Raw genomic sequence first — 11,450 nt, forward strand, 5'->3', positions numbered from 1 at the left:
GGTCATCCAGGAAGTCATGGTTTTCAGTTTCTGGGTGTGTTACTTAGAGGGATCCCAAAGTATCCCAGGTGTGTCAGGCTGGTCTGGGCTTTGCATCTGTGCCAGGTGTGGATGCCTGGACTGTTGCATTGTATCAGCAGTGGGAGAGTTGCCCCTTCAGCGAGCTGGCAGCTGATGGAATGTCTGAGGCCTCAATTGGCCATTCCACCGGTCAGAAGGACCTTGAGACTAAGGTTTAAAGGAATCTTCCAAGGTTCAAACAAGGGAAATGAGAATTTTGGCATCTGGACAGGACTTGCCCTGGGTCATGCTGTGGGCAGAGAGTCTGAAAAGTGACTTTTCTGAACAGGACCCAGTGGTGCTGATGGAGAAAAAGAATGAGCATCTGGCTGTGGTGGGAATTACTTCAGTGGAGCATCACCTGTGCCCCAGACAGATTTGTGGAAATTGTTGCCATGAAGTCAGGAGAGGTGGCCCTTCCTCTCTTTAGAGCATTGGTGAGAGCCGGTGTGTGGTGATGTGGACAATTCTGGCTTCCATAGGTGAAGAAGCACAAGGGGATAGTGGACAAAGAGCTGTTGAGGGCCACCAGATAATTAAGGGCCTGGTGGCTCCTTGCAAGAAGAGAGACAGAGAGAACTAGGACTCTGAGGAGAAGGATGGGCAGGGATGTGTCACCAGTGTGTGATAGCCATGCTGTTCTCAGGTGTGCACACTTGAAGGAATAGAAGGCACATGCATATTTGAATATAAAGTGAATTCCATGGGCAAAGAAGCAAGAATTTTTCAGTGCGTGTAGATGGTCTCAGAGTGTAAGAGGCAATGGGGTCCCTCTTCTTGAAGGTCCAAAAGTGATCTGGCCACAGTCCTGGAAATCCTGCTGCTGCTGGACCTGCTTGAGCAGAGGGGATGGAAGCACTTTGACTCTGGAATTCCTGCCTAAGCGCATGATGTTATTCCTCTTTCATGGGCTGGAACAAGAGTGCTTCTAAAGATAATTTCTCAAGTGTATACTGGCATAGATTGAATTTGGCAGAGCAGTGCCCAGGAAGGGATTATTGAGTCAAGGCTTTTGGAGAGAGGTGATGGCTTGGTCATGTGGAAGGTCTCCCTCTCTCCCTGTTTCCCATGTCAGCGTTGGTTGTTTTGGTGGGGACATATTTGCTAAGAAATGTTCCTTGCTCCCTTTCAATCTCACATAATGGTTGAGTGCTGGCATTGAACAGGGCGAGGATATGACATATTTGGAATTCTAAAAGAAGAGAAAGCAACTCAGGTTGTGGTGCAAGAAAACTTTATTGAAGTGAAATAATACTGAGAAAGAAGAAGCTGAAGAAATCAGGTGTGAGATGCAAGTAGAGAGGCCATCAGCCAAGGTGCTTTCCTTGCAGGAGTTGTTGGCAGAGGGCAGAGCTGGTGGTGTCAGGGGTGGTGCTGAGGGCCCTTAGCAGATGGAGCCATAGCCCCTTCTGCCATAGCAGCCCAGGCCTCCCAGGCCGTAGCCAAGGCCAAAGCCAAATCCGCCAGAGATGGGCTGTCCCTGGGCATTGAGCTCAGTGCCCAGAGCAGCGGAGGAGGTGGATCCGACGGCGGTGTTCTGGGGGAAGGAGGTCATGATGGGTCCTGGCAGGGTGACCAGCACAGGGGAAGGGTCGATGATGACGCGGGAATCCTGGCATTGCAGGGCACAGGGCTCGTTGCAGCTGTTGGCCAGCGGGGTGGGTCCGCAGGGACTGCAGCGGTTGTAGCAGGCCATGGGTGTGGTGTGGAGGGTGCCTGGAAGAGAGAGGGGTGAGGCAGGGCAGGGGGAGCAAGGGGCAGTGATGAAGTGTGGAGGCTGTGGGCAGGTGTAAGCGCTCCTAAGGCTGGGGCTGAATGTGCTGGAAGAGAGGGTCCAGGGGTGCAGAAGCAGGAGGGTCAGGGGATTGAGACTCACCTGGTTATGGGCAGGAGCAGGAGGAGAAGGCTTGAGGAGTGTGTGAGGAAGAGAGGCTCTGGGCCGGCTTTTATGCTGGTTCTGGAGGGGTGGGACAGCCCTGTCCCATGGCCTTGGGGCATTTTATAGGCCTGGTGAGTGCTGAGGCGGGAAGTATTTTGCTCCCCACAACTCTGCAGTGTCATATCCTTCTCTTGTGGACTTGACCTTGGTAGTGTCTTTTAAATGCAGGTATTAGAGACCAAAGGCTGCTGTTAATTTTGTTTCTCTGGGAGGGCTGAATACATGACCAAAGCTTTGGAGAGACGGGTTGTCATCAGTGTGGCAATGGTGTCCTGTGGTTTTGTGGGTGTGTGGTGAAGAGGGACCTCATTCTGCCACGGCCACATCAGACTGGTTTGGGCTTTTCAGCTCTTCTGGGAGTGACAGGTGACAGCTCCCCTTCATCACATTTTCTGTCTCCCGACCATATTGCAAAATTTCTAAACACCCCTATAGTTCAGACCTTTCCCACTAAATATGGGAAGCAATTCCTATTATTCAGACATGCCTCCCATACAATCCAAGGTCTTGTGATGGTCCATCCATAGCTGGTGAAGGATAAGGGGAAGAACTTGTGTGAGGGGCAACGGATGTAGCTATACACATTCATTTTACAGAAAAAGTGGGTTGACCTTGTTACTCTCTAGAGGTACCTGAATTGAAGGCATAATATCAGTTTTGTCTGACACAGCCTTGCAAGTCATCATGTGTGGAATGTTTTCCTGCACACAATTCTGCAGTGTCATGTCCTTCTGTTGAGGAAGTGTCCATCTGACCTTGGTGTCAGCTTTAAAGTGAGAGTTGGTATTTGGGAGGATTTGTTTGGAAGATGTGTGTCAGAAAAACCAAAATGTACAAAAAAAGCCTAAGAAAAATATGGGTGTCATCAGTGAGGTCATTCTGTAGCATTAGTGTTGTTTAGTTTTTGGGTGTGCTGTGAAGAGGGTCCCCATTCCACTGCAGCCATGTCAGGCTGCTGTGGCCTTTGTACTGTGCTGTGCATGAGGAGCTGTCCCTTCCATTGTGGTCATCCCTCCTTCATAGTGAGAGTATTTGAAACCAAGGGCAGGTGTTGATGGTGTGTGTCAAAGGGGGCTGAAGATGTGACCAAGATTTGGAGAGGTGGAATGTCATCAGTGAGGTCATCCAGGAAGTCATGGTTTTCAGTTTCTGGGTATGTTACTTAGAGGGATCCCAAAGTATCCCAGGTGTGTCAGGCTGGTCTGGGCGTTGCATCTGTGCCAGGTGTGAGTGCCTGGACTGTTGCATTCTGTGTCAGCAGTGGGAGAGTTGCCCTTTCAGCGAGCTGGCAGCTGATGGAATGTCTGAGGCCTCAATTGGCCATTCCACCGGTCAGAAGGACCTTGAGACTAAGGTTTAAAGGAATCTTCCAAGGTTCAAACAAGGGAAATGAGAAGTTTGGCATCTGGACAGGACTTGCCCCTGGGTCATGCTGTGGGCAGAGAGTCTGAAAAGTGACTTTTCTGAACAGGACCCAGTGGTGCTGATGGAGAAAAGAATGAGCATCTGGCTGTGGTGGGGAATTACTTCAGTGGAGCATCACCTGTGCCCCAGACAGATTTGTGGAAATTGTTGCCATGAAGTCAGGAGAGGTGGCCCTTCCTCTCTTTAGAGCATTGGTGAGAGCCGGTGTGTGGTGATGTGGACAATTCTGGCTTCCATAGGTGAAGAAGCACAAGGGGATTGTGGACAAAGAGCTGTTGAGGGCCACCAGATAATTAAGGGCCTGGTGGCTCCTTGCAAGAAGAGAGACAGAGAGAACTAGGACTCTGAGGAGACAGGGATGGGCAGGGATGTGTCCCCAGTGTGTGATAGCCATGCTGTTCTCAGGTGTGCACACTTGAAGGAATGGAAGGCACATGCATATTTGAATATAAAGTGAATTCCATGGGCAAAGGAAGCAAGAATTTTTCAGTGCATGTAGATGGTCTCAGAGCGTAAGAGGCAATGGGGTCCCTCTTCTTGAAGGTCCAAAAGTGATCTGGCCACAGTCCTGGAAATCCTGCTCCTGCTGGACCTGCTTGAGCAGAGGGGATGGAAGCATTTTGACTGTGGAATTCCTGCCTAAGCGCATGATGTTATTCCTCTGTTCACTGGCTGGAAACAAGGGTGCTTCTAAAGATTATTTCTCAAGTGTATACTGTCATAGATTGAATTTGGCAGAGCAGTGCCCAGGAAGGGATTATTGAGTCAAGGCTTTTGGAAGAGGAGGTCGGGAAGGTCTCCCCTCTCCCTTGTTTCCCATGTCAACGTTGGTTGTTTTTGGTGGGGACATATTTGCTAAGAAATGTTCCTTGCTCCCTTTCAATCTCACATAATGGTTGAGTGCTGGTATTGCACAGGGCGAGGATGTGACATATTTGGAATTCAAAAAGAACAGAAAGCAACTCAGGTTGTGGTGCAAGAAAACTTTATTGAAGTGAAATAATACTGAGAAAGAAGAAGCTGAAGGAAGGAGGTGTGAGATGCAAGTAGAGAGGCCATCATCTGAGGTGCTTTGCTTGCAGGAGTTGTTGGCAGAGGGCAGAGCTGGAGGGGTCAGGGGTGGTGCTGAGGGCCCTCTAGCAGATGGAGCCATAGCCCCTTCTGCCATAGCAGCCCAGGCCTCCCAGGCCGTAGCCAAGGCCACCAAAGCCAAATCCAAATCCGCCAGAGATGGGCTGTCCCTGGGCATTGAGCTCAGTGCCCAGAGCAGCGGAGGAGGTGGATCCGACGGCGGTGTTCTGGGGGAAGGAGGTCATGATGGGTCCTGGCAGGGTGACCAGCACAGGGGAAGGGTCGATGATGACGCGGGAATCCTGGCATTGCAGGGCACAGGGCTCGTTGCAGCTGTTGGCCAGCGGGGTGGGTCCGCAGGGGCTGCAGCGGTTGTAGCAGGCCATGGGTGTGGTGTGGAGGGTGCCTGGAAGAGAGGGTGGTGAGGCAGGGCAGGGGCATGGGAGAACAATGGGCAGCGATGGAGTGTGGAAGCTGTTGTGGGGCTGTGGGGAGGCGTGAGGGCGGCTGGGGCTGGGGCTGAGCATGCTGGAAGAGAGGGGCCAGGGGTGCAGAAGCAGGAAGGTCAGGGCCTTGAGACTCACCTGGTTATGGGCAGGAGCAGGAGGAGAAGGCTTGAGGAGTGTGTGAGGGAGAGAGGCCCTGGGTCGGCTTTTATGCTGGTTCTGGAGGGGTGGGACAGCCTTTTCCCATGGCCTTGGGGCATTTTGCAGGCCTGGTGAGTGCTGAGGTGAGGAGTATTTTGCTCCCCACAACTCTGCAGTGTCATGTCCTGCTTTTGAGGACATGACCTTGGCGGCAGCTTTTAAATGCAGCTATTAGACACCAAAGGCTGCTGTTAATTTGGTTTCTCTGGGAGGGCTGAATACATGACCAAAGCTTTGGAGTGGTGGGATGTCATCATTGTGGCAGTGGTGTGCTGTGCTTTTGTGGCTGTGTGGTGAAGACGGGCCTCTTCCACCACAGCCACGTCAGACTGGTTTGGGCTTTTCAGCTCTTCTTGAGGTGACAGGGGACAGCTCCACTTCATCACATTTTCTGTCTCCGACCATGTTGCAAAATTCCTAAACACCCCTATAGTTCAGGCCTTTCCTACTAAAGATGGGAAGCAATTCCTGTGATTTAGAGATGTCTCTCATACTCCCCAAAGTCTTTTGTTGGTCCATCCATAGCTGGTGAAGGATAAGGAGAAGAACTTGTGTGAGGGGCAATTGATGTAGCTATACACATTCATTTTACAGAAAAAGTGGGTTGACCTTGTTACTCTCTAGAGGTACCTGAATTGAAGGCATAATATCAGTTTTGTCTGACACAGCCTTGCAGGTCATCATGTGGGGAATGTTTTCCTGCACACAATTCTGCAGTGTCATGTCCTTCTCTTGAGGAAGTGTCCATCTGACCTTGGTGTCAGCTTTAAAGTGAGAGTTGGTATTTGGGAGGATTTGTTTGGAAGATGTGTGTCAGAAAAACCAAAATGTACAAAAAAAGCCTAAGAAAAATATGGGTGTCATCAGTGAGGTCATTCTGTAGCATTAGTGTTGTTTAGTTTTTGGGTGTGCTGTGAAGAGGGTCCCCATTCCACTGCAGCCATGTCAGGCTGCTGTGGCCTTTGTACTGTGCTGTGCATGAGGAGCTGTCCCTTCCATTGTGGTCATCCCTCCTTCACAGTGAGAGTATTTGAAACCAAGGGCAGATGTTGATGGTGTGTGTCAAAGGGGGCTGAAGATGTGACCAAGATTTGCAGAGGTGGAATGTCATCAGTGAGGTCATCCAGGAAGTCATGGTTTTCAGTTTCTAGGTGTGTTACTTAGAGGGATCCCAAAGTATCCCAGCTGTGTCAGGCTGGTCTGGGCTTTGCATCTGTGCCAGGTGTGAGTGCCTGGACTGTTGCATTGTATCAGCAGTGGGAGAGTTGCCCCTTCAGCGAGCTGGCAGCTGATGGAATGTCTGAGGCCTCAATTGGCCATTCCACCGGTCAGAAGGACCTTGAGACTAAGGTTTAAAGGAATCTTCCAAGGTTCAAACAAGGGAAATGAGAAGTTTGGCATCTGGACAGGACTTTCCCCTGGGTCATGCTGTGGGCAGAGAGTCTGAAAAGTGACTTTCTGAACAGGACCCAGTGGTGCTGATGGAGAAAAAATGAGCATCTGGCTGTGGTGGGGAATTACTTCAGTGGAGCATCACCTGTGCCCCGACAGATTTGTGGAAATTGTTGCCATGAAGTCAGGAGAGGTGGCCCTTCCTCTCTTTAGAGCATTGGTGAGAGCCGAGTGTGTGGTGATGTGGACAATTCTGGCTTCCATAGGTGAAGAAGCACAAGGGGATTGTGGACAAAGAGCTGTTGAGGGCCACCAGATAATTAAGGGCCTGGTGGCTCTCTTGCAAGAAGAGAGACAGAGAGATCTAGGACTCTGAGGAGACTAGGATAGGCAGGGAGTGTGACCCCAGTGTGTGATAGCCATGCTGTTCTCAGGTGTGCACACTTGAAGGAATAGAAGGCACATGCATATTTGAATATAAAGTGAATTCCATGGGCAAAGGAAGCAAGAATTTTTCAGTGCGTGTAGATGGTCTCAGAGGTAAGAGGCAATGGGGTCCCTCTTCTTGAAGGTCAAAAGTGATCTGGCCACAGTCCTGGAAATCCTGCTCCTGCTGGACCTGCTTGAGCAGAGGGGAGGGGAAGCACTTTGACTCTGGAATTCCTGCCTAAGCGCATGATTTTTTCCTCTGTTCATGGGCTGGAAACAAGAGTGCTTCTAAAGATAATTTCTCAAGTGTATACTGCATAGATTGAATTTGGCAGAGCAGTGCCCAGGAAGGGATTATTGAGTCAAGGCTTTTGGAAGAGGAGGTCGGGTAAGGACTCTCCCTCTCCCTTGTTTCCCATGTCAGCATTGGTTGTTTTTGGTTGGGACATATTTGCTAAGAAATGTTCCTTGCTCCCTTTCAATCTCACATAATGGTTGAGTGCTGGTATTGCACAGGGCGAGGATGTGACATATTTGGAATTCAAAAAGAACAGAAAGCAACTCAGGTTGTGGTGCAAGAAAACTTTATTGAAGTGAAATAATACTGAGAAAGAAGAAGCTGAAGAAATCAGGTGTGAGATGCAAGTAGAGAGGCCATCAGCCCAGATGCTTTGCTTGCAGGAGCTGTTGCCAGAGTACGGAGCTGGTGGTGTCAGGGGTGGTGCTGAGGGCCCTCTAGCAGATGGAGCCATAGCCCCTTCTGCCATAGCAGCCCAGGCCTCCCAGGCCGTAGCCAAGGCCAAAGCCAAATCCGCCCGAGATGGGCTGTCCCTGGGCATTGAGCTCAGTGCCCAGAGCAGCGGAGGAGGTGGATCCGACGGCGGTGTTCTGGGGGAAGGAGGTCATGATGGGTCCTGGCAGGGTGACCAGCACAGGGGAAGGGTCGATGATGACGCGGGAATCCTGGCATTGCAGGGCACAGGGCTCGTTGCAGCTGTTGGCCAGCGGGGTGGGTCCGCAGGGACTGCAGCGGTTGTAGCAGGCCATGGGTGTGGTGTGGAGGGTGCCTGGAAGAGAGAGAGGGTGTGAGGCAGGGCAGGGGGAGCAAGGGACAGTGATGAAGTGTGGAGGCTGTGGGCAGGTGTAAGGGCTCCTAAGGCTGGAGCTGAGTGTGCTGGAGGAGCGGGGCCAGGGGTGTAGGAGCAGGAGGGTCAGGGGATTGAGGCTCACCTGGTTGTCAGTAGGAGCAGGAGAAATGTGTGAGGGAGAGAGGCTCTGGGCCGGCTTTTATGCTGGTTCTTGAGGGGCGGGACAGCCTTGTCTCATGCCCTCGGGGCATTTTGCAGGCCTGGTGAATGCTGAGGTGGGAAGTATTTTGCTCCCCACAAGTCTGCATTGTCATATCCTGCTCTTGTGGACTTGACCTTGGCAGTGTCTTTTAAATGCAGGTATTAGAGACCAAAGGCTGCTGTTAATTTTGTTTCTCTGGGAGGCTGAATACATGACCAAAGCTTTGGAGAGATGGGTTGTCATCATTGTGGCAGTGATGTGCTGTGGTTTTGTGGGTGTGTGGTGAAGAGGGACCTCATTCTGCCACAGGCACATCAGGCTGGTTTAGGCTTTGCAGCTCTTCTGGGGATGACAGGTGACAGCTCCCCTTCCATCACATTTTCTGTCTCCCGACCATATTGTAAAATTTCTAAACACCCCTATAGTTCAGGCCTTTCCCACTAAAGATGGGAAGAAATTCCTGTTATTCAGACATGCCTCCCATACATCCCAAGGTCTTGTGCTGGTCCATCATAGCTGGTGAAGGATAAGGGAAGAACTTGTTGAGGGGCAAGATGTAGCTATACACATTCATTTTACAGAAAAAGTGGGTTGACCTTGTTACTCTCTAGAGGTACCTGAATTGAAGGCATAATATCAGTTTTGTCTGACACAGCCTTGCAGGTCATCATGTGGGGAATGTTTTCCTGCACACAATTCTGCAGTGTCATGTCCTTCTCTTGAGGAAGTGTTCATCTGACATTTGTGTCGGCTTTTAAATAGAAGTTGGTACTTGGGAGGAAGATGTGTGTCAGAAAAACCAAAATGTACAACAAAAGCCTAAGGAAAATATGGTTGTCATCAGTGAGGTCATTCTGTGGCCCTCGTGTGGTTTATTTTGTGGGTATGTTGTGAAGAGGGTCCCCATTCCACTGCAGCCATGTCAGGCTGGTGTGGCCTTTGTACCTGTGCTGTGCATGAGGAGCTGTCCCTTCCATTGTGGCCATTCCTCCTTCATAGTGAGAGTATTTGAAACCAAGGGCTGGTGTTGATGGTGTGTGTCAAAGGGGACTGAAGACATGACCAAGATTTGCAGAGGTGGGGTGTCATCAGTGAGGTCATCCAATGGAACTCATGGTTTTGGGTTTGTGGGTGTGTTGTGGGTGAGGAGGGGCCCCAAACTATCCCAGGTGTCTCAGGCAGGTCTGAGCTTTGCATCTGTGCCAGGTGTGACTGCCTGGACTGTTGCATTCTGTGTCAGCAGTGGAAGAGTTGCCCCTTCAGGGAGCTGGCAGGGGATGGAGTGACTGAGGCCCCACTTGGCTGTTCAACCATTCAGAAGGAGATCGAGACTAAGGTTTGAAGGGAACCTCCCAAATTTCAAACAAGAGAACTCTGAAGTTGTGCATCTGGACAGGAATAGCATTTGCCTCTGGCTCATGCTGTAGGCTGAGAGTCTGAGAAGTGGCTTTTGTGAGCAGGACCCAAGAACCCAGACCAGAAAGTTGCAGTGGAGCATCACATTAGTGGAGCATCACATGTGTCCATGACAGATTTCAGGAGATTCTTGCCATGAAGTCGTGAGACGTGGCCCTTCCTCTCTTTAGAGCACCGAGGAGATCCTGTGAGGAGCCCTGTGGACAGTTCTGGCCTCCACAGGAGATGCACAAGTGGGTAGTGAACAAAGAGAGGTTGAGGGCCAGCAGATATTGCAAGGGTTGGACAATCTTTGGTATAGGAGAGACTGAGAGAGCAGGGTAGACAAGGCTGGGCAGGGATGTGTTATCAGTGAGTGGGAGCCCTGCTGTTCTCAGTACTCCACACATGAAGGAAAGAAGGCATGTGCACAATTGAAAATAGATGGAATACCATGGGTGAGAAAAGTAAGTATTTTTCAGTGTGTGTGGATTGTCCCAGAATGTAAGAGATAATGGGGTCTCTCTTCTTGGAGGTCAAAAACTGAACTGGACATAATTCTGGAAATCCTGCCTGTGCTGGCCCTGCTTGAGAAAGGGAGATGGAAGAATTTGCACTGCGGAGTTCCTGCCCAAGTGCATGATGTTATTCTTCTCATCAGGGGGAGGACTCAATAAGTATTACGGGGAAGGGAATTTTTCAAGTGTGTGGTGGCATGGAGTGACTTTTTATGCAGTGCCCAGGAGAGAATAGCTGCGAGCAAGCCTTTGGGAGATGAGGTGATGGCCTTGTGTCATGTTCTGGAAGATCTCCCCTCTCCCCTGTTTCCCATGTTGGTTGTTTTGGTGGGGACATATTTACTAAGAAATGTTCTTTGCTCCCTTTCCTTACCACATAATGGTTGAGTGCTGGCATTGCACAGGGTGAGGGTGTGAGACACATGGAATTCAAAAAGAAGATGAAACAACTCAGGTTGTGATTCAAGAAAAATTTATTGAATTGAAAGAATGCTGAGAAAGAAGAAAATGAGGAATCAGGTGTGAGGTGCAAGTAGAGACGCCATCAGCCGTGGTTCTTTAGTTGCAGGAGCTGTTGGCAGAGGGCAGAGCTGGTGGTGTCAGGGGTGGTGCTGAGGGCCCTTAGCAGATGGAGCCATAGCCCCTTCTGCCATAGCAGCCCAGGCCTCCCAGGCCGTAGCCAAGGCCAAAGCCAAATCCGCCCGAGATGGGCTGTCCCTGGGCATTGAGCTCAGTGCCCAGAGCAGCGGAGGAGGTGGATCCGACGGCGGTGTTCTGGGGGAAGGAGGTCATGATGGGTCCTGGCAGGGTGACCAGCACAGGGGAAGGGTTGATGATGACGCGGGAATCCTGGCATTGCAGGGCACAGGGCTCGTTGCAGCTGTTGGCCAGCGGGGTGGGTCCGCAGGGACTGCAGCGGTTGTAGCAGGCCATGGGTGTGGTGTGGAGGGTGCCTGGAAGAGAGAGATGGATGAGGCAGGGTAGAGGCGTGGGGGAGCAAGGAGAGAAGTGTGCAGGAGCAGGAGATTTGCGGGCTTGAGTCTCACCTTGCTGTCAGCAGCAGCAGGAGGAGAAGGCTTGAGGAGAAGTGTATGAGGGAGAGAGGCTCTGGGCTGGCTTTTATGCTGGTTTTGGAGGGGCCGGACAGCTTTGTCCCATGGCCTTGAGGCATATAGCAGGCCACAGTTCCTGGCTGGCTCAGAGTGGTGAGTCCTGAGGTGGGGAGAGTTTTGCTTCCCACAGCTCTGCTGTGTCATGTCCTACTTTTGAGTCCTTTTCCATCTG

General features: G+C 51.0%; 1 protein-coding gene across 1 annotated transcript; it reads right to left on the bottom strand.

Annotated features, from left to right (window-relative positions):
- Positions 1 to 4,560: 4,560 nt before the first annotated feature.
- On the bottom strand, positions 4,561 to 4,881 carry LOC135442950 (feather beta keratin-like). The gene has a single exon (XM_064703221.1). The coding sequence runs from the start codon at positions 4,879 to 4,881 to the stop codon at positions 4,561 to 4,563; it is 321 nt and encodes a 106-aa protein (XP_064559291.1).
- Between the last annotated feature and the right edge of the window lie 6,569 nt (positions 4,882 to 11,450).

Source organism: Zonotrichia leucophrys, chromosome 2 (assembly GCF_028769735.1).
Source record: "Zonotrichia leucophrys gambelii isolate GWCS_2022_RI chromosome 2, RI_Zleu_2.0, whole genome shotgun sequence".
NCBI lineage: Eukaryota > Metazoa > Chordata > Aves > Passeriformes > Passerellidae > Zonotrichia > Zonotrichia leucophrys.